Source organism: Eurypyga helias, unplaced genomic scaffold (assembly GCF_000690775.1).
Source record: "Eurypyga helias isolate BGI_N326 unplaced genomic scaffold, ASM69077v1 scaffold29459, whole genome shotgun sequence".
In the NCBI taxonomy this organism is placed as follows: Eukaryota; Metazoa; Chordata; class Aves; order Eurypygiformes; family Eurypygidae; genus Eurypyga; species Eurypyga helias.
Window position 1 is genome coordinate 13,542 of NW_010272198.1, and position 23,117 is coordinate 36,658.

At 47.0% G+C, this 23,117-nt stretch overlaps 1 protein-coding gene across 1 annotated transcript in view; it reads left to right on the forward strand.

Moving 5' to 3' along the window:
• The window catches only part of LOC104515178 (max-interacting protein 1-like), a gene marked incomplete at its 5' end in the record, with an annotated part of 43,517 nt that overhangs the window by 13,149 nt on the left and 7,251 nt on the right, over positions 1-23,117 (forward strand). The window contains 1 exon segment of the mRNA XM_010159060.1: positions 3,136-3,165. Within this exon segment, the coding sequence (XP_010157362.1) occupies positions 3,136-3,165 (30 nt within the window).

The following is a 23,117-nucleotide window of genomic DNA, read 5'->3' on the forward strand; positions in this document are numbered from 1 at the left end:
ATGGGGAGTGCCGTGCTGGTTTGTTGTTGTTTGCTTGGCTCCTTCACCTTAAGCTTTTAGTACTCTTCCTTGCTCTTCTCCCAAGCTGTTTGCAAAACGCAGTTGGCAGAATCCTCCTCTTTGTATAACATTCCTTCAGTTTTTAGGGATGGTTATCAGTTTGGGTGTGTTAAATTTATTCTTAAAGAGCAGACTGCTCTAGAAACCTGACTTTTAGATGAGAACCCTGCAGACGGGTTGTGCTCAAGCCACTTTTCCATTGCAGCTGAGGTTTTGAGCAGTGCTAGTGTGGGTGCTTGGGCTTTTGTTTTCCTCCAAACGTGTCCGTGCCCGCATGGCTGTGGCTGCAGCTTTGTGAGTGGGAGGAGGTCCTGCTTGCCCTGACTGCCTGACAGCGGGGACGTGAGCTCCTCTTGTGTGCGGTCCATGCTCAACACAGTGTCCTTATTTCCCTGGGTGACACAGGCTGTGACTGATTATCGGCAGCAGCAAGGCAACCTCACGCTGAACGCACCGGTTCCTTGCTGTCGTAAGCGCCGTGTTCCACGGAACCCCGCAGCGATCCCCCAGTGCTGCCGTCCTCCACAGCTGTGGTGGGCAGCCTGTGCCCATCAAAACGCTGGCGTTGGTGTGCAAGGGAGGAGCTTTGATTTCAGGCTGGTGATACTCTCTAGGTTCTCAGTTGGTAAGACTAGCTCGGTTAAAGAGGTCCAGTTACATTTGTTTCTGTACCTGTTGAAAAGGCCTTTTTTTCTGAATGTATTATCAATAGAGCTTCCTGTACTTTTTATCCACTTCACTGACAGCACTGTCCTTGTTTAACTCCAGATAAATCTTAGCAACATGTGCAGCCCAAAGATGAGGGGAGGAAATTAATCTCTACATCAGGAGCTACAGAAAATGAAATGAATTATGAACAGAACAGAGAGGGGCTCTTTTCTGTATCGGTTGTCCAAGCAAAAAGAAACTGGCATAGAAAATAAGAGGTAGCGAATGGTGGTAATGGGGAACAGTGCTAGGCTGAGGGTTTTTTTCCCCCTGAACTTGGGTAAAAGGAAACATTAAAACTTTTGTAAATGTCCCCAGTAAGACTAAGCAAAGTGTAGGCAGGTAAGAGAAGTCACCTCCCCATAGGATACACTCAACATTGCTGAGATTCTTTCTGTTGTATTCAGCTTCAGTGGGAAAGTGTTGGGGGAGTGGGTTGGGGTTTGTTTTTTTCCTTGCCACCGATACGGTTAAAAGCCACAGCATAAATTCCCTGACTTGGTGAAAAGCCTGTGACCCCTCTCAGTTGTCTTGTTCATCAGAAGGCAGATAGGTAATAAAGAGTCTCCTGTGTGAGAGGAGTAGGGAGAACCTGCTGTTTTAATTTTGTTCACAGCAGTGGGCCAAACTTTGTTCTTTCAGTGCTGGCCATGATAATTGGCTCAATATAATATAGGAATTCAAGGCATTGCGTATCTCTAGCTTTATAACTGCTGATGTCGTAGCCAGGAAGAGTGCAAAGTCTCCTGCAGGAACATACAGTAAATAAGAACAATAGCATGTTCCAAAGAGCATGCGGGCAGTGGTTTTAAAGGGCCTCAGCTCAACCCTGGAGGGTTAATTTGCATCCAGGTTGCCTGGACAAACGGATTTTGCTGGTTTACACTCCGTGGGGGATGTGGGTTTGATTTGGGACATTTTCTGAACTAAATATTATATTAATGTCTTTGATTCCTGGGAGCCAGACTTAGGAGATCCTCTCTTTTTGGGAGGGAAGGATTTGCTTTGCGTGTTTCCTCCACTTCAGGAGTTTGACAACAGGGTGCCTTGCCTTTAGGGTACTCCATCTCCCACTGCACAGGGTACGTTGCAGAGACGGAGGGTAAAGTTTTGTTTTTCCTCGGGCCATCCGCATCTCTTGGTCACGGCTAGCTGTGACACATTTACCTTGTTTTTTTGCAGGCATCCGTGGTTTATTCGTCATCCTCAGTGAGGTTCTAACACCTGTGAAGTGCTCCTCCTCCCTTCTTTTGGAAAAGCATTTAATTATGACAGGGTTTCCCTTGGAGCACATCCTCCATTCAGTTCCCTAATTGTAGAATTCTCTGTGGGATTCTCCAGATGGGGGGATAGAGGATAATCTTCTCAGAGCTCCGGAAGAAATGTGATGCCAAATTACAGAAAATAGATCCTTTTTATTAAGCTCTTGGGCTCCTTTTACTCTTATTTTAAGGTGACCTTCTGCTAAAGAGAAATGTTGGATAAATGGCTATCATTTTTAAATAATCCTTAACAACCTTACCTGGGTTACTAATAACATTGGTAGATTAGAAATCCAGAAAGGATTTAAGCTTTTTTTGCCATTCATGCTGTCATCACAGCGACAAGGAGAATGAACTTGCCTGTTCCCTTTTGTTTCTGGCCGGTCTCACTTTCAAGCTGCGAGCTCTAAATTAGGGAGCGCTGGCAGCGTGCTTGGCGTGGCAGGCAGGTATAAAGACAAAGCTCCCTCCTTTGTCAAGTGGTCAGTGTGCCACTTCATGGGTCACTTGCTTTGCTGCAAGCTAGTGCTGTGGCAGTGCTGTTTCAGGCCCCTGAGGGGTTTCCAGGCATCCTGAAATTGCTGCTCAGCACCGCTGATGTTTGCAAACATGGCAGCACTGGCCATCCCGTTTCCTGCCCAAATGCTGGCCATAGCTGGAGTTCTACTAAGTTTGCCAAGTCTAGCATGAGGTGGCTGAAGGGCTCCAGGGGTTGTCCTCATGGAGCCAGTTCTGCTGGCAGGTTCCCATTTATTTGATGTGCATAAATTAATACTCCATGAGTTCCAGTGCTAGCAGATGGTACCAATGCTGTTACAGGGTGGGTGGAGAAACACACAAAGAAATGTAATTTCAGCCCTGTGCTGAGTTGGTGGCAGACCAGGAGTAGTCTGGAAATGGCTGATGCTGGTCCCCTGTTCCAGTCATTGCCCCTCTTTAGGATGTTGTGTGCGTTTAATTCTCTAGGGAACGATTTCTGTAGCACCAGTGAGAGTACCAGCCTTGCATGTGCGATACGCCGTGGGGATGTGTATGTCTTGCAGCGACTGAACTTTGGTGCTGAGAGGTCGAAGGTGGCTAATCCAAGTTTTTGTTTATCTTCCAGGTCTACGCACAACGAACTAGAAAAGAACCGGTAAGTAGCTAATGAGCTGAATTCTAAGAAACGCAAGCCTGGTGAGTGTAATGTGCTTTAACCTTACATATGCAGGTGCCGTTTGATCAGCTTAGACAGCTGTGAATGACCGTGCAGCACGTAGTTTTAAAGGTCAGGGGGGAAGGCACACAAAGATCTGAAAAAGAAGCTGGTTTTGGTTGGGGTTTTTTTTTTTCTCTCTGAAAAGGCAAGAAGTGACCCAGTTTTGTGACTAATCTGTATGCAGAGTAAATACCGTTCTTCTCCTGACACAGTGAAATCTGATTGGGGCACTTTCCATACCCGAGGTTGCTACGGGATCAGGTTTCTTGGGCCCTGGGTAAAACGTGTCACCACGATCAGAAGGGCAGAGCCCTGTGCTCTGCACCCTCTCCATCCCACTGCCGCTGGGCTGGGACAATCTCTGCGGCGCAGAAGGAGATGCCATTGTCTGGAGCCTCGGAGGACTGGCTACCAGCGCTCCTGTAGAGCCTCTTCTAACCTGCTTCAGGACTGTGCCTGTTTATCCTTGAATCTGAAGTTTTAGCAAGCCTTGCAGTTTTGTTTCTTGGCTAGCTCTGCTACATGACTCAATCCTTTTGTAACAGGAGTTAAAGTAAGATAAATACTGTTGAGACAAGGGGAGCTAGTTCACACACAGATCAGATTATCGTGTTCCATTCAGGATGCTATAGCTAAGGTTGTGTCCAGGTTTCCATTATAAACTTATCTTGGCTTTTCTGTGGGATTTTTAGGAGGGCTGAGGGGGGGCTGCCTGTGTTTTTTGTGGCTGCTGGAACAAAGGCAGTGTGCTGGCCAACTGCTCCTATGAAGAAACCCCCAGGGTGGGAAAGCTGAGTCTAAATAGGTTGATTGCCTCCTCTTCCCTCTTAGCAGCCATCATTTAACAAGGGATTGGAGCACTGTAAGAATGGCCGAAGACACAGGCTTTGAGCCAATTCCCATCCAGAGGAGATCTTACCATGTAGCTTCAGGGGAGTGGAAGCTGGGTACCTCATGCATTATGTTTCCCTCCATGTCCCCCACCTTCAGCAGCAGCAGTGCTGGAAAGCAGCTTGGCCTGTGCATGGTGTGGATGTTTTTCTTCCAGGCTGTGCTTCTACTTCCTGGTAGCTTTGAGGGTCTACAGAATTGTCCTGCTCCTGCCTTTCCGGGGTGATGCAAGGAGGCTTTTTTATTTGGGCTATGCTGCTGTCCTGTCTCCATTCCCTGCCCCAAGTCTCAACCTTTCTAGTCCCAGGTAGAGCCTTGTTGAGAAGTGTTGGCTTCTGGGTTTTCCAGTTCCCTCTACAGTTTTATTTACCAGTGAGGGAAAGAAAATGCAGCGCTTGGGTCTGACCCAGAATGGAAGGTGCTTTTTTTCTCCATGACAACAGTAAACCGTCACTAATTTTCAGTGTGCTTATTTGCATATCTAATTGTTACTGCAAATGCTGCTTGCCATCAGTACAGCTTTAGGGCAGAGCTCTCTCCATCTTTCCCTGGACCAACCTGGTGCTGTCACTTAGGCCAAGTTTGCATGGATACGTGACCATCTTTCTCTACCCTCAGGCTTGTGGGTCAGGCAGTGAAGCTTCAAAGTCTCTGTTGGTAAGAGCTCAGCAGCTAGTGTTACGTGCTTATTGTCCAGCCAAGAGCTGGTGAATAGTGATGCTGATACCAGCTCTCTGTTTGAGCTGAGGCAGATTCTGCCTTGCTTCCCAGTCTTTCACTGAGGACAGTAATACTGCCTGGGGTGGGGATATCTGAGGATTGACCACTGTCCAGTGCTTTGGTGTATATATATACTAGTGAGAGCAGTATTGTTACCTGTGCTTCTCCTTATGCCACCTTTTTCTGAATGTTGACAAGCTGTTTGTTTGCTACAGAATTTGTCTTCCCATTCCCAGAAGGTGTAGTATCATCCCTCTCTCTCTTCATCTCCTTCCGTCTCAGTTATGCTCCCTAGTCCCCGCCTGCACCAGGCTGAAGACTCCTAGCCACCTGTCTTGTCAGCAAGGGTTTTTCTCCAGGGCTTCCCATTCCTGAGGCACTGTATTTCAGGTCTGTGCCTCAGACATGGTTTTACAAGCCCTTTGTTTTCACCCTTCTGGGAAGGGCGCGTATTTGTTCACTTTGGGTGGTTGTACAGGCAAACGCCTCTATCTGGGATCTCGCTGCGTCTGGTTTGGGATAGTCTGTCCCTTAATGCAGGTGCTGTGGCCTGATCAGGCCATGTAGTGGCTTGTGCTGGGTTTGCAGTGTGTGTTACTGGCAATTTGGACGGTGAATTTCATACTGGAAGCATTTAGTTTCAACCTCCACAGCAGTGTTTTCTGAATGAAGTGTATTGCTTCCCAGTTAGATTTTCACCATGTTTTATTTGCTGTGTTGTTGTTTGTCAGTGTCTCCAGACTTAACTGTTGCAAAGATAAAAACCCTCATACTAATGGCTTTGTGGCTGGCAGGTGCTCATTTTCCCTATTATTTGAGATTATTCCTTTTGAATCTCACTGTTATCTCCATTATTGACACACACTATAATTTTCAAAATTGTCCACTATTAGGTCTCTGACTCTGGTTTTTCCCCTCTTGTTTGTGAACAGCAGCCTTCTTATGTTCAGTTAAATTTTAACCCATTCAACAATTAAAGTTTTTTTTCCAAGCAGTAGCAAGAGAATACTAGAAAAACAAAATGCCGTCCTCCTTTTTTGAATACACAGTTCAACTTGGACTCAGTATTGCAGAGCTGATGATGTTTCAGTGTATCAGGATTAAGAACCGTGTATCCCTTTGTCAAAAAGCAACTAAAAATATATTAAAAATTAAAGCAGTATTTTAGGCTCCACTCCTTTAAGTCTTGAAATATTTCATGAACGCTCCAGTGGTTCTGCTAAGGAGCTGCTTGATTTGGTACCGAGTATTAACCATAATATTTAAGTGACTTCTCTTTCTGCTTTGATTTGGTCTTTTTATCTGAAGAGATTGCAGTGACATTCATATAAGGGGCTTTGTTTGATTTATATAAGATTAAAGTTAATTTATAGTTGTTATCTGTCATTAATCCTCATGTTGGAAGATTGTTTGTGTTTTTTTATTTAATGGGTATGTGTTTCAGTTTCTCTCTGCCCAGGATGAGTCATAGCTTGCATTTAAGCAAGGAGCCCGTATTCTGCTGCTCATCTGCTGCAAGGCCTAACTAAAACAATACTTCTTAGCTCCCTAACACGCCTACCAAAACAACAGATTAGTAAGCAACACCCCATCATTTTCTAAAAGAGAACATGATAAAGCAAGTGACTTAAAGGTGAACCTTGGTAGTGTAATATTTTCTAAGAAAAGAGTAATAAATAGAATTCAGGCTTAAGTTAAATGGTGTGTTATACAGATAGCAGAATTAACTGTTGTCTGTGAACATCTTAGGCACACACCAGTTCTGGAAGGATGTGGTCAGTGTGGTATAAAGAGAAGGTACACAGCACGGAGCTGACTTCCCCGCTGCTCTGTGAAGTGGTGGTTCTGGTAGACCAGTATGGTGTTGGTGTCTGTCAGAACAGTTACGTCCCCGGGTAGAACAAGAAAGTTGTTTGTAAAGCCATGGATCAGATTTAAAAAGGAAAAGATGAGTCTTTGTGTATATCCTAGTTTGATCTATTTGGTTTTGGTGCTGACTGCATTGTAATACAGCAGAAGGAAGGAAAACAAAGCTGAGTAATTGGGTCAGGCATGAGTTATTAGGGCAGATTTTTCTTCTCTTAGCAATAATTTAGCTGAAACAAAAGATAGATCCAAGGAGGGAAAGAAAGCTTGGGAGAATCACTGAAATCAGAATTTTCTGAATATCTCAGAATTTGTGACTGCAAAAATACCTTGTTTAAAATGAGAGGACATAGTATAAAGGAGATAAAACTACTTCTAAAGCAAGTTGCTAAAGAGTTGTGCTTTGTGAAAAAGCAGAGTGAAGTGGTGTAAGATCCTTTTTCTCTACTGTCTTTTGAGATGATCAGAAACAAAGTGAAGAAGACAGACACGTAGCAGTGATAAAGTACTGTGTTTTTTAGCCTTTCTGACTCTTACCAGGGTCCCCTTTCTATTTTCTGTGACTCGCCACCCATTCTCTGTGTAACGTGACAGGCCGCTTACTTCAGCGTGTCTCTCCAAAGCGGTTTCTTGCACAGAGCTAGGTTTGAGGTAGCAGATGAGATAAAGGAAAAACCCTTCTGCACGTTTAGGAGAAAACCATGACCTGGGTCAGCTTGTGCTGAAACACAGGGCCCTCTGAGGCTCTGCAGCACTGGCAGTTTGGTTCTGTTACTCTACAGCAGGGGCTTGAGTGTGTCTACTGGTGGAATGCAGGAGAAGGAGGCAGGGAAAGCATTTAAGATAGGGTATTTAAATAGTGCTGGTATTAAACAGTGTAGACATGCTGTCTAGGCTGGGAAAGATAAAGGGAGGGGAAATGAAAGAATAGTGAATCCTTGTTACTCTGAATAGACATGGATGATTGTACTTTTGTAGTGCTATATATACTTGCCAAGGCAATCTGATCAGTGTTTGTCTTGAACCAACTAATCAATGTGGTGTTGAGTTCAGTGCTATTTATCAGGAGAGCTGGAACAAGAAACTAATCCGGTAAATTTAATTAGTTCTCTGGAGTGGGCTTTATTTTCATGTTAACTTCACGTAGCAAACGTTGACAGTACATATTGTTTTCCTCGTTAATAAAACTTGGAACCTGTGATGTTCCCTGCAGCAGTCAAACCATGGCCAGTACAGCTGAGCACGCATCTTCCTTTGACACATCCAAAGGTCAGAGTGTGCACTGATCCAACTTGTTCCTTGTGGGAGCTGTAGCTAAGCCCTCCTGTCTCCATGGCCAGTGTGGAGCAAGAGCTGGAGGTAGCTAGCTGTCTTCGACTCTGCTGCTTGGATGACAGATGCCTCCGTTTTCAGCTGGGACTAACAACTTTCAGCAGAGCTGAAGCATGTCCCTGTCCTTCAGGAGATCTGGAGAACTGTTACACTGCTGTGCCTGGTTTTGCTTAGCCTGGAGAGAGTGAAGTCTGTAGTTTGTGGAGTAGGGCTATCGGACACGTGTTCTTTCTGGATATGTTTAGGTTCAGTTGCCATCGTTGAGTGTCAGTCTGCCTTTTGCTATATTGTGGTCATTTCTCTGCATTGCTCCAGGAACTCGCCTGTCAGATGCTGTAAAACTGTGATCTGGTCTCTTTGGCTGACCACCACGTTCATGCAAAGTGCCTCCGTGTGCAGAAGCAGCGTTTCGATTCACTTCAAAGTCTGCAAAGGCTTTGTTTCACGTTGGCTGGGCAGCAGAACATTTTGAACTCTGAGTAAAGCTCCTGAAAAGGGACAGTTAGTCTCCATGCCAAGATCTGAAGGAAACAAAACGATCCTTATTTTGTTGGAAGTACTTCAGTACTTCTTCTATTGGAATTTCTAGTTTTAATATTATTTTTTTAATACTTTATTCAAAGTGATGCAGTGAGGAATGAATGCCTGTCTGCCTTTCTGCTCCCAGATCTCTGCACCTCCCCTGTGAATCCAAAAGCAGTTGGAGAAGGAAGAGGAAAAAGAACAATACTACTATTTTGGATAAACTGTTCCAAAGCAAAATATTTTTATATCAACAGTGTTGCACAATAAAATCACTGTTATAAGCCAGTTTTCAGAAACAGATATTTATCACAAAACCCTTCTCAACTAAGATGTGTTTTCCTCCCATAGTGCAGAAGGAAATGTCAGCTCAATCTGCTTGCCCTTGCCGTAATGGCCTGATGCGAAGAATCCTTTTTGTGGCCTTGCCTCCCGGGAGGGAGATGTTAGACGAGGCCCCCATCGTAGAAAGAAACATGCTGTGTAGTCAGGTCTCCCCACTTAACCGTCTTGAGTTCTTGCATTCAGTTCTTGCATTCAGCGTCCTATACTTAAGATTTCCAGGGCAGTGAATGGAAGGGGTATCAAATGGTGCATTACTGGCTATTTACTGCTTTCAGGGAGCCAGGAGGGGGTCTGGGAGCTGCTGTGGGTGTGTAATGAAAGCAGCCTATGTACTTGGGTAATGTCTGATTTGGAGTACTTCATTGCCAGCTTTGGTTGTTGAACCTCTTCCCAAACTTGCATCCTCAAATTTCTGCTCGGGCGTGTTGCCACAGTTTTCTTTCAGGCTGATCCCTCTACAGTTGGGTATGTTTATGGCTGTCCTGAAAAAACTAAAGACAGGGTAAATCTCTTCTGTAATCAGCGAGCTTGGACCAGGGAAGAATCCGGCCCCAGGTAGGGACTCAAGCATTCAGCTTTCCTGCTCAGTTTTCAGCTGTGTTGGGGCTCTGTACTTGCTGACTCTCTCCCAAATGCATCTCTGGAGACTTTGCAGGCTTTCTTTTTTTTTTTTTTTTTTCCTGGGGTGCTGTTTGTTGAAGTGCTGAGAGCCAGAAATTCTGATTCAACAACTTTTCTTGTTGAAGTGACTAACGTGGCTCATGGGCCTGAAAGCATTACTAGCTAAAAGCCACCTGGGGAGTTGCTGCCTTGGAGAAGATGAGGTAATAGGAATATAATTTTTGAGACAGATTACCTGTTAACTACAAGTTTCAAGACTTGGTACTCTTGGGGCAGAAGCTGGAGTTCTGTGTGCTGATTTATGTATCTATCTGGTACATGTGTTGAGGGTGTTACAGCAACAGAGCCCATGCAGGCTGTGGTAAGCAAAGGAAATTTCAGCGTGGGATAGGAAATGCAGGCAATAAGCTTCCTCATTCTCCTGTCTGTATGTGGCCCGTTTTTACCAAAGTCACAACTCTGAGAATGCATGAGCTTATGAAATGCTAGGGAAGGGTTGGATGTGTCAGCCAGCCCCATTTAATAGGTGAGAGACACACGTGGATCCCAGTGCCTGGAGTAATGGGCGTGTGGGAACAAGTTTGCATCGACCCCATCCTTTGCTTCATTGATCCACATCTCCAGCCAGTTGCTTGCTTTTTCTCTCCACGTTTCCCCTTTCCCACCTCTGCTTCCTTCAAAACTTCGTCCTCCCTCCGTGTGTCCTCCCTGTGCTACGTGACGCTGTCTTGCTGCCCTCACGCCTTCTCCCATCTGAGAGGAGAAGAGGGGCACAAAGCGAAGGTCTCTGCTGCTGGGGGGGCTTGGTGCAGTAGGTCTAGCCCCTTCTTTTACTGCCGTGAGCGGTGCAAGCGTGTTGCAGGCGTTCATCGCCTGGTCTGGGAAACGAAAGCAGAGGGCTCCATCTCGCAGTTGCTGTGGTTGTTGCCTGGCTGCAAATGGTGCTGCTCACCCCGAACAGTGTGCATAGCTGTGGACAAACAGACCAGGCAGGTTCCCTCCCAAACAGTGCATGTGACAGCCATAAAGCAATTAAATGGGCAGTACAACCAAGGGTCAGGAATTCTCTTCCCGTGAAACCACTGGGAAATGTGGACAGGGCTGAGTGTGGGCCGTGGCAGAGCGTAGCTGTGCATGGTGCCTCTCCGTGTGCCTTGGGGGTTGACATTTGTATAGAAATCCAGATCCCTAGTGCTCCTTGTGTTTGCTCTTGGTACATCCTTAGGGTGCCTTTGCAGAACTGGAGTATCCCCTTGTTCAGAGGTGGCACTAGGGTCTGTCAGAGGCAGGCTGAACCTCATATAAAGGTTTTGGATTTGTCCAAGTCTGGAGGAGTGCGGAGGAATCCCTGGATCCTGGAGCAATGGGATGAGTCAGGTTTCTGCTCGATGTTCCATTAAAAAACAATTAAGGGCTGTCTTTTGAAGGTATCCTTGATGTGTACACTACTGCCTGAGCATCGCTTCCCATCAGCTGTGCAGTAAGATTTTCTGTCCCTCTTGCCTGTTAATTATTTACCTTTGAGAGTGCATTCCTAAAGCAACATGACTTATTTAGGGAAAAATGAAAAGCTTCTGCAAAGGATGGATGGTTTTTGCTCTTATTTTTTTTGCCCAGGGGTTTAAGTAGAGTACCTTAAGACTCAAGATTATAGAATGGGTTTTTTCGCTCTTATTTTTTTTGCCCAGGGATTTAAGACTCAAGATTATAGAATGGGTTGGGCTGGAAGGGACCTATAAAGATCAGCCCCCAATGAAGAAGGCATTGCCGTGAAGGGGAGATTTTGCAAATTAGTGTTTTCAGCTCATAGAAGGTGAGGCAGGACAGGGGACATAGCAGTTGTACAGGCAGTTAGAAGACTACTATGCAAGGGTTTCTGCCCTGGAAGGGCTGAGGGAAAGAAGGAGGCATAACAGCAACGGAGCCAAAAAAGCTTACATGCTGAAACCTCCAGTGGAAGCAGGACATGAGCTTGAAATGCAGGTTACTTTCATAGAAACAGTCTGTGCATGGTATCAGTGGGTTCCCACATGGTCCGAGCTGATAACAGTTCGTATGAAGAGGGTGTGGTTTTTATCACGGTAGGTGCATGAAACAGCTGCACAAAACTTAGTCATGCTTATGAAGTCAAGTGCAGCCTGCTATCTCTGAGTTGCTGAGCTGGAGTGGAATATCTAAAAAGCATCTGAATCATTTAGAAGCACAGCTCTTAATGACTCTCAGATGAATACTTGCTCCTTCACTTGGGCACTTGTTGCTCCCCCTGCTTGTCTCTACAGTTGTGCCTCGTCATTTGGAGGGCTGTACCCAGGGTGCCTGCACGGAACGGCTTACTGTCCGGGGCAGCGAGTAATGCAAAAACGACAGGAGGGCATTTGATAGAAGCCACTCTTCATGTGAATAAGGAGATACGTTCCTTTGTAGAGAAAGGGCGAGGACCCTTCTGTGAGCGTGACAGCTGGCAAAGCCACATGCCCGTCAGAGGGGATATGTGGAAAGGAAAAGGAAGTTGGTGCCAGACTTGATTTTGCTGCTTATTTGTGAATAGATCTCCCTGTGAGTAGCCCAGGGGAGAAAAGCAACAGAGCAGGAGGGTTCAGATGCGAGATCAGCCCTGAGGAGCTCACTGTGGCTGTCCTCAGCCTTGAGGAAGAGCCTGGTCAGCCAAGAGTGTCTCAGGACCCAAGAACAGGCAGCTACCAGCATCTCCATCTGCTATCGCAGTGCATTCCTCCACTCTTTTTGCTTCGGAGCTGGATTGTGCAGGTGGCATTGCTCTGGCTTTCCCAGGCCTTGAGGAAGTTCTGGGTGATGTCCACACCCTCCTCCTAGGAGTGACTTTGCAATGCTGTGTAAAGACACAACCTGTCGAACACTTGGGGTCATTCACTGTAATTTCACGTGGCCAAAGTCCAGCCCTTAAATGGGAAGTGTTCTACTCCTGGAGACACTGTGCCATTCTTAAATGAGTTATTCTGAAAGGGGGTGCTGTGTAGCAGGCTTGTGGAAATCAGAGGTTAAAAAGAACTTGCTATGTATCTCCCATGTCTTTTCATTCTCACCTCTTCAGCTTTGTTCCATGGGGTGGGTTGAGTTGTGGGTTGCCCAGTCTTATTTTGCCCAGCTGTACGGGAATCTGCCACACAGCTTGGAAAATGCCATTCGCCAGTGACACTTTGGTAATGTCAGGAGGCCGAACGCGGGGTGAGCACTGGCATTTGTACAGATGCACACAGTTACGTGCGAGCACACACAAAGAGCTTGCAGTTAAAATCTACGTGCCTGTCTCTCTTTAACAGGGGAAGACAGCCCCAGCTGTGTATACAGCTTGGTGTTTCCCTTTGATCTGTGTTTGTTTCCAGTGTTTCTCATAGACTGGATCCTGGCCCTCCTTGGAGATGGCTGCTGCTCTTTTCCATGTTTGCAGCTGCGTAACTGCGTACAGAGAAGCTCGCTGGGGTGACTGGGCTGTAACTGGTTTCAGCGGCTTGGGGTTCCTCTTCCCTGCGGCGCCTCCTGTTTGTTTTGCTCTTTCCTCGCCAACCTGCAGGGTAGGGGATTGTCTCATTCTGTTAGTGGAAACTCTGCCTTGCAGATGCCTGGGGATCCTCCCTTTTGCTTTGCCCACCTGCTCCCACACACGAAGCGTTGCTGCCCTTTCCCAGCATGCAGCCGCTACCATGGCTCTCTGGAGCAGACCTTTTGCTCTGTCGCCGGGGTCATAGCTCAGAGAGGCAAAATTCCCCTTCGCTTCCCAGGGATTCAGCACGTTGTCCCTGTGCCTAAAGGAGGGCAGGAATCCGCACTCCTCAGACTTAGGTGGTGTTTTGTGGAGCTGTCAAAGATGGGGCTGAGAGGGTCCTGCAGCCTCTGTCCCCTTGTCCCAGGGCAGGATAAGCTCTGTCTAAACCCTTCCTGACAATTGCGTGGCCTTAAAGCCTTTGACTGCAGGATTGCCCAGGGAGGCCCTGCAACCTATTGCCCCAATTAACCGTTGTTACCACCACAAAGTTTTTCCTGATATCTAAATAAGAGAATTATTTCGTCTTCTTTTCTCCTCTAGAACAACGCTATCCAAAGCTGAGTACCTCTGTGTGTGTAAAAGGGAGAGTCCCAAATGCTGAGTATAGCAATCAGTTTTCATACCAAGAATCACTCTGTTAGACCCTGTAAGTATGCCGAGGAATTCTGGCTGAGATAAGGAAGTAGAGAGGAAAAAGAAATACTCATCTTCCTCTTCCCTAGTGCATGTGGTGCTGCTTCACCTACCCAGGAAGGCAACTTTGATGCCAAAAGAAGTGGGAAACCGGATGGGAACACTTAGTCTCTGGTGGATATTCTACGCAATAGGACCCCGTTAGGAAATGCGCAGAGCCTGTTCGCTGTGTCGTGACCTCTTTTAAACTTTTCTTGGCTTGGAAAAGCAGCTTACAGGCTTGGTGTTCACTGGAAAAAGCACATACGGGGATGTGTTTCAGTGAAGGGATTGCAGAGGGGAAGAAGGGGAGAGATCTTGTGTCCGGTGTCACAGACTTCAGGGAGGCATGTGAAGGTCCTTGGGAGTCAGGAGCGGCTCTTGGAGTTTCTCTGAGTTGGGTGTTTTTGTCTTAGTGATCTCTGAGAAAAATGTATGTGGGGAAAGAGCGGAGTGGGGAGAACATTGATCCATTTTGAGAAAGGTGGTCATCTTGTACTTTGGGCATTATTAACTAGCAGAGAAAGCCGAACACATTAGCTTCCCAAAGTGTCCTACTCTCTGGGCACTTCACATACCCGTGTCACTGCTGAGCTACATGAGCACCTGAGAACCCTAGAGTGGATTTAGCTGTGCAGCACTCCGTGGAGGAATTAGGATTAGCTCCGTTTGGTGGATGCGTGCTTCAGTTCCTCAAGGGATTTACCTGAGGTCACGGAAGCTGTCTGTGGACAGGTCTCCTGACTCTCACTTAAAGGTCTTGGCTGCTGCATAGCCCTTCCCTGTGTGTGGAGAGAGTTGAAATGTCAGCTCCGATCGGTTGCTGCTTCGCCCTTCCTGAAAGTGCATGCAAACTCTGCAAGCTCCCGGCTAGCACAGCACTAGGGAAGTCAAGGAATCTATGCTTCTGGCTTGCCATTTGGCTCCCATGATGAGGAAACCCACTGCAGCGTCTCCCCAGGTGAATAATGGTTTGCAGTGAAAATTTTTTTTGTTGTTCTTTTTCTTGTTTTTTAATTATTGTAATTATTTTTAACACCAGTGATTTTTGAACCTGACAAGGAGCAATCCCAGGATGGGATGCTGTATAGAAAGTATCAGACCATGAAACAGTAAATTATTTTGTCAAAATTCACGAGGCTCTGCGAGGGATGTAAGCACTACCCCGTACCGGGGAGGAGGGTGTGACTGTGATTACAGTTGCTGTGCCACTGCAGGTATTTCTGTAAGCTCCTGTGGCTGTTTTCTTAATATTGCCCTGACAGTTGAGCGGATGGAAACCAGTTCCCATCAAACCAGAGGACTAGGTGTTCCAGCTCCTCTCTCTCTTTTTATTTTTCTTTTTAAAATGATTTTTCTTTCCAAAACAAACCATAAACCTTTCAATGTTTGGTTTGTTCCCAGGTGGGATCCTAACACTTTTCCTGCTGGGAGAGTACAGAGGGAGTGAGTGTAAGGCAGCTAATCCTCCCACAAATGTTAGTTTACTCAACTACAGCTGTTCTGGGTTTGGGGGAATTAGAATTGTATCCTTTTGTGGCCCTGCTCACCCAGGCAGGGGTTGCAATGGTCTTCTCCAGCTGATCAAGAGCGCACTACGTAGACTGTCCTCTGCTTCATATAATGACTTTTTGAGCCCTGTTGGAAGCAGGAGGAGCTTTGTAGTTGAGCTGAAAAAAGTCAAGCAAACTTCATGTCTTATGGATACATTTTGACTTGTTTCCTGCCCAAGGAAATAGTTTCCAAGTGGCCAGCTTCATGCTCTTGCCCTGTTTGAGGTCTGAACAGTCTTGCATCTCTGGGCCTTCACGCGTGCCCAGAGGAGAGAAGGAGAATGCGAGGAAGGTGTCAAGGGTAGTTAAAGGGAAAGGGCAAGATGGGGGTGGTGGTAGTGTTTTGTTGTTGTTTCCCCTGGTGTTTAATTTTCTAGGTGATAAACCCTGCTCCTCTTTGGAAGAACTGTATTGGCACTGAGTTTGTATTAGCACATCACACCAGTTAAGCACAAGCAAGGTGTGTTTTCACACTCTCTGGTACCTCCTTTCAGAAACTTTCCTGTTACCTCTGTCTGTATGAAATCAGGACATGACTCATCTGCTGCCATAGTGCTGGGGCTGTGCTGCTCTGCTCAGGCTCTCTGCAGAGTAACATAGGTAGTAGAGTGAAAACTGGTTGTCGCTTCATGTTAGCCAACTTCTAGACTTTTGAAATACAGTATTGCTGTTCTTTGTGTGCGAAAAATCCACATCCAATAAGAAACCCTAGCACTATTTTTCCTAAGTTCTCCTTAGTGTGTTTTTCCAAACATGCATCTGATCGTGACCTTGGCTGGTAATTCCTTTTTCCTGGAAAGTCTGAGGTTAAATTCAAAATAATTTTACAAGGTGAAATTACATGCACGGCTTCCTCTGTTCCAGATGCATGCCCTCTCTACCTGAAAGGTACAGTAGATATTTGGTGACTCCTTAAATATTTCTGACAGTGTGAAGAGGAATTAGATGAAGAGCACATGCTTTCCTTCTGGCATAAGAGATTTTGTGTAAACAATTATTCCAAATGGTCACATTCTTAAAATATTTTTTCATTAGGAATTACGATTCTCTTCTGTGAGGTGAGGAAACTGGAATATAGCTTCAGAAAATAAATGTATGGGGTAGAAAAACTCTGTCCTATCTTAATGAACAGTAAGAATGTATTTTAGTAATAATAGCTTATCTCTGTAAATTAAAAAGTTACGTTAATGACAAATATGTTCTGATCTGGTACTAGAAGTTATTCTTGATATCAGCATATTGCCCACTCATTATTTTGGAAACAGGAAGTATGTTTTCCCAAATAACAAGTTGGTGGCATCCTTTATTCTTTCACTGATGGAAAAATGTCTGTCTTAGAAAGCAGTTGCTTGCTACTTCCAGCTGGTGAGTGGTGTTACTAGTTTAAAACCTGACTGTATTTAGGAGGCACCAAAGCCCAGGGTCCCTTTCGGCAGTATTAGGAAGAACCAGAGGCTCTGATGTGAGGTACAGTCTGTGCCTTCCCGGTTGTGACACCCTGTGGACCCTGGGTACCTTTCCCGCTGTAGTCCTGAGACCGGTCCCAGGGCACTCCCTGGCTGCCTGCTGGGAAGCTGCCCACCATAACATCCCAGGTACTTCCAGTCTCAGTGCAGGCAGGTGGCCCTCAGGGGTCTCTGCAGGTCCCTGCTAATTCATCTGTTCTCTGGTGTGCACCATCTTGGACTTCTCCTTGAGAGGCTTCGAGGACTTCGTGGTAGTAGATCCGAACTGGGGAGCTCTTCCTGGTGTCTGGCAGTTAAGGATTATAGAGGGAGAGCATCCCCACTTCTCAGTGTCTGACTGCAGAAACCTTGCAGGAGCCTGAAATACCTCCTCATTTCTTTCCAAAGGCATGGTGCTTATCCAGGAAACCTCTGAAGAGAGTAATCAGGAATAGCTGGTGAGTTTGGAAAATCTTGGCTATCTTTGCCGGTGACCTAATTCTGGCAGTAAAGCTGAAAATCCGTAGGTCGCAGCAAAGCAGGTTACTGTCTCCTCTTCAGCGAGGCAGGTTTCTGATGAATGGTGCAGCTGCTTTGCAGGCACGCTGGTGGCGTGGAGGAGGACGCTGCGCTGGTCGGAGCAGTGTCGCCAGACGTTGCGGCGGTGAGCACACTGCATATCCCTAGAAGGATAATTATAATGGTATTAGTGAGAACGAGGGCACAGGACACTGTCGGCTATTTAAAGAACACGTCTATTTTTAACTACCTTTTAACAAAGACAGAGTTTTTATTAGACTGGGATAGTCAGGGCTTTGTAATTAAGCGGCCTGGGTTGCACGTTGATGTCTACAGCCTGCTTTGCATGTTCACTGATAGCCAAACGCGGGGTTGTAACTGTATCTTACTGCCAGGATAACAAAACTGAGATACCTGCGTGGCCCACAGCGAGCCTGATTGAAAAGCTGGTGCCAAACGCTCTTGTGGAAGAGGTACCTGGATGCCAGCATACTGGTGACAACTAGGCTGTGGTTGTAAGTCAGAAGGAGAATGTGGTGTAGAGTGTTCATGACCGGTGATGGCTACAGGGTTTAGCGTGCTGTTGTAAGCACAGCTCAGCCTAAAAGGGGTTTAGCTGGTAACATCGTGTGTTGTGCTACAGTAAAGTTCAGTTAATTATATTCACCAGGGATTAAATACTTCATAGCTAATAGCCAAGATCAATAATAGTATATCTTCAATATATAATTTCAGGGGGGATTAACTTCGATAAATAATAATAGACTCTGCTCCAGAGCATCTGTTGCTATTTGACATCTCTTTAACAGCTGTCCAAATGGCTTTCAAAGAAAGGCAGAAAGCCATAGAGGGGCTGGGAGGAGGGAAGAGAGGCTGATGAACAGGCACTGGGAGTTCTGTGCTAGACCTGGATGACAATGAAGGGGTGAGAGAAAATGCAAGGCACTGATTGACTCCATTCCTCTGCTGGGCAGGTGGCCACCTATGCTGCTCTCATCACCTTTTCATTGTGAAGCACAGGCTGTTATATTTGATCTTTTTCTACTGAGTCAAAGTAGTCTGTCTCATTGGTGCCTCTGAAGATCAAAGAGGTTGGGAAAGGATGAGCAGTCATGTTAGCGAACAGCTGTGTGTTCATTCCAGAGGAGGCACCTTCCAAAACGGTATCACTTTTATTACTGTGAGCATCAGTATTCAGTGGGGGTTTTTTTTGCCATTCCTTTAATCAACCTAGCTTTGGAAGTCATGGGATTACAGATGGTCTCTCATTTTTATTATTTTATTCATTTAAATGAAGCTTCTGTATTCTAGCCCTCTAGTTCAAAGAGAAGAACTTCAAGATACACAACAAATTGGACCCAAAGGTCCAGAAGTTACTGTGTGAATAAAAATAGCCCCAGATATATCACTTCAGCTTCAGAATCATAGTGTTGCTTTAGTGTAATTGTTTGGGACCCACCTGATTTTGGAGTGCAGCCACAGGATCCTGGTCAGACCTCGGTGCATTCGGCTGCTGTATTCTTGTTCCAAAGTGTTGGCAATACCGTGTCGGGGAGGAGGATAGAAAGAAAAACCTGGGCAGGATGAAGGGTGGAGGCTAGGGATAAGGGTGGAGCAGACAGTCCAGCTGTTGCAGTGCTGGTCAGAGTGAAAAGGAAGATAACAGAGACTTGGTGTGAGGTGAGAGCAGTCCTACTCCCTGAAGTGCCCTCCGAGGTGAGAGCAGGACCCTGAGTCTTCCGGAAGTGTCCTGCTGACAGCCGTGCCTGCAGTGCTGTGGCTTTGAGTCCCGGAACTAGAAACTCTTGTGTCCACGTCGGCCAACCCCTGCACCCGCTGGACATGACTGGCACTGACCGTCTGCTCGGTGTGGGCAGGCGGAGCAGCCTGTGGGAGATACAGCCAAAGGTGTCTGTTATCCCTCCCTGTTGCAGCTCAGGAGACACCTGTCCTGCGGGAAACCCAGAAGTTTTATCCAGATCCCCTGTATTACAGAAACCCAGAACCAGATCCAGATCCCCTGTATTACACCACGGGGACAGAGACTGCCTGATTTCCCCTCCCTCCGTCCCTCTCTTCCCTTTTCTTGATTTTGGAAAGCCTTGAAGGATTTGTGTGCCGTGGAGGAAGCCGGGAGAGCTCGGCTCCCTCCAGACTGCAGTAGTAGGCTAGAAAGACCCATGTTTTGGAACAGAGCAGTGGTGGCAACAGACCACTTGGCACAAGGTTTGTTGGTCTTGCAGCCTCTGTTTGCCAAGAGGCTGAAGCTCTTCCAGAGCTGAAATCAGTGATGAGTCTTCCCATGTGGAAGGGGTGGGGTAGAAGCCATTTCTGCGTGCCTGGGGGGGGGTTCTGGGACGTATGCTGACTCTGAGGGGCAAGGCCGTGCCGGGCTCAGGGGAATAGTCAGGGCAGGGTTTGTGGGACAGCTTCTTTTGAGATTTATAATGTGTATTTTAAGTTAAAAATCCTTGCTTTATGCTTACCTTAAGGCTTATAGCTTCCGCTTCAGATGCGGGGAAGGGCTTGTGTGCTATGAAACAGTCCATTTTTTTGCAAGTATTTCAGTTTTTTGGTTGGATGCTTCCTTTCCCGACGCACTGTGTCTTGGTTTTGTGACTGAGGTGGCCTTTGGCCATAACACTGCTGGTGCAGAGCGTGTCGATACGTCGCTGTTTGTGCTTCATTTCCACTTACGGGCCTGAATGGGGATGCTGCTCTCCTGAGCAGTGTGCCAGTAGATCCCGGTTATGCAACGTGTCCCCAGTCAGAGGTGCATTGATTTGTGTGACTTTGAAAAGTTGCATTGCCTCGCTTCTTTTTTGGTTTATTACTTATTATTGTTCTTACTGTTGTTTAATCGTGGGCCTCTTCATTTGTGGTTTATTTTTCTTCTTCCCTTGATTTGAGAATACAGTTGGGTACATGTATTTCTCTAACTTTTGCAGGCAGATCTGGTATGGTTAAGATCAGGCTGAGAATGTTGCCTGTAGAATGGTTTTGGTCCTTTAAATTCCTATTTATAATATGCTGTCAAATCTTTTTATTATCGGTCCTGAATTTTCATTTCTTTGTTTCTTTTAAACGATAAAACGGCTTAAAAAATAAAGATCTAAAAGCTTTTTTCCCAACTACTTTTTCATGGTACATTTTATTAGCATTTGCAGTACAAATACTCCCACATGCCAGGGAGCCATAGGTAGAAACAGACTGGAAACAAAAGAGGCAGATGAGCAAGTATCTCCTTCACCTGGGAGCAAACGCAGGAAAATGAAGAATCGTGAGAAGAGACCTGATTTAAAATTGGGAAGCGAAGCTTGTTCTGGATGGTTTCACAGCTCGGGTGGAGAAGATGAATTTTTAACTGCATATTTCTGAGGCAGATTTCCTTCTAAACCATGTGGCTTGTCTCTGGTGTCCTGTGGAATTGGGGTGAGCGGGTGTGAGTGTGTTTATTGCAGGCTGGCTGGACGCCACTGCAGCGTTATTGCGCGTGGCTGGAGGGCTCGCGGCAATTGCATAACGCTCTGCGGCAGAGAGAGCACGGACTCGGCCCCCGGCGCCCGCTGCCTCGCCATTCCCCGGCCAGGTGCTTGGCAAAACCTCTCCCTTCGCTGACGACGAGTGTTTGGTAGAGCAGGGAGTGGGTAGCATTGCAGAGAGGACTGGCCGGGGGGTCAGAGACGAGTAAGGAAAACCTGCCAAGCTGTGTGATGGCTGCTGGGGACAAGCTTGCCTCTGACCTGTGAATTGTTTTTTGAAGGAAACTGTATTTCCCCCCCCTTTTCCCTGCCCTGTGGTTTTTGCATGTGTTTCTCATTACTTTTATCTCAAAATCTTTCTCCTCTGGTGAATTATTGATGTGGGGTCACTTGCGTCTCTCCAGGAATTGCTTTCTTTAACCAGCAATCCCTCCTGAATTTTTTAAGCAATCTGTTAGCTCTGAAACCCAAACAAGGTTGGTGGTTTCCAATTCCAGGGTTAAATTAGACTGGACTTTGAAAAGGTGTAGAGGAAAGAGGAGGAGAGCAGAGGGGAAGGATGATAATGTCCTTTTCCATGTTAGGATCTTCCTTCTGCTTGCTTCTTTCGGTGCTTTGTTTGGTTTGGTTCTGTTTTTTTAACATTTCTTGGAGATCAGGTGTCTGATTTAGCCTCAGTGGGACTTGAGCATATTCCTAATGTTAAGCACATGCTTCAGTCCACTGTTGAATTCCAGCCCTACAGACCTGCAGGCTTGGTACACATATATCTGGGAAATGCTTTTCTTTTCCCTCAGATGCTCCCTTCTTTCGACACAAAAATCAGAATTCAGCATTTTGAAATGCTGCTGGAGGAGAGTTGGTCATTTCCTGCTGCGAGGGAGGCTTGATCTTTTAAAGATGGGAAGGGCGCGTGTGTGTGTGTTGCAGATGTTGGGGCCTTGGTTCAGCGAAGTCTGTCAGCAGTGTCTGACGAGGGGATAGTGCTGAATCTGGTAAACCTGCTGCTTCAGAGCTGAGCGTGTCCCTGTGTTGGACGGATTCCTCAGCAGAGGAAGTTTCTCGACTCAAGTTTCCATCGCTTCTGCCCAGGTGGAAGCTGGAAGGAAACCCACGAACCCAGGCCCTGTCCTAGCACAGAAGTTGGAGTCTCTCCAGGGATGTTTACATTCCCGGATGGCTCCTGGACGGTGGTGCAGCAGGCATTGCTCCAGTATTCCCAGGGGGAAGCTGGACCTGAGCGGGAGGGGGGTGTCACCCACTCAGCAGGGTTGCACAGAGGTTTGGCTGGGCCCACACTGGGCACCCCTCGGGCGTTGAAGGTAGGTGGGTTTGTAGCCCCTCTGGTAGCCCTTCAGTGACCAGCAGCTAGAGGTTTGGAGCTGCCACCACAGATCCCTCGGCTCTCGGGGGACTCCCTGGGCAGGGGAGAGGCTGGTGGCTTTGTGCCCAGCTTGCTGTGCTGCAGAGTGGTGGGGCAGATTGATTCCTACCCAAACACCTCAAAAAATGTCTTCAGAAGAGTGGGGGAGGGAAATGGGGAAGTTTTTGCACCCACACCTCTTTCCGCACTGCGGTTTTGGACCAGGCAAAAAGGAGCCCGGTTCCTGCGGTGGGATTTGGGTGCGGGTTGTACAGTGAGACAGCTGAAGCTGTGAGCAAAAAGCACGCACAAATACAGGCTTCCTCCCCGCGCTTTATATAATCAGGGTGGATGATGTCATTGGGAGCTGGAGGGGAGAGCAGGCTGCGAAATCGCAGCCCTCTGCAGCCAGGCACAGCCAAGTGCAAGGAGCGGATGCACAGAGCAGGGGCTGGGCTGCTCTGTGGCAGGGGCTCAGGTCAGAGGGCCAGGGGCTCAGGCTTGGAGGGGAGCTGGGGGGTAGGAGTAGATAACCCAGACGCGGTCAGAAGCTCTTTCACAGGCACAAAAGGAAAATGGAGGGAGAACAGCATGTGCCCAGTGGGCAGCAGTGGCGTTTCGGGGGCCAGCGCACTGTTCCACGTGCAGCTACCTATAGCTTGTTGTGGATCAGCTGGCAGGCCGATGGGGCTGCTGCTCATCCCTCTTCTGCTTCAGTTTCCTGGCCCATCTGTTTAGCAGCTGACATACCTTTTCCCACAGCAGCTGCTGGCAGAGAAGAGAGGACATTCTTGCTCAGCTTGCCCTCCACATCCTAGAGGAATTTCCTTCTGGGCTCCTCCTGGCCCTGCACAGGGCAGGAAGCAGAAGTGGCAGAGGGACCTTGTCCTAGCTGGAGTTGCCAAGTGGAACAGGTTGTCCTCAGCTCTTTGGGACAGAGAGGTGTTTGCCAGGCTCTGGTTTACTGAAGCCTCTTGGGTGCTTTGCTCCTTTTCTGGCCACCCGGATGCCCCACATGGGAATCTCAAATAGGAT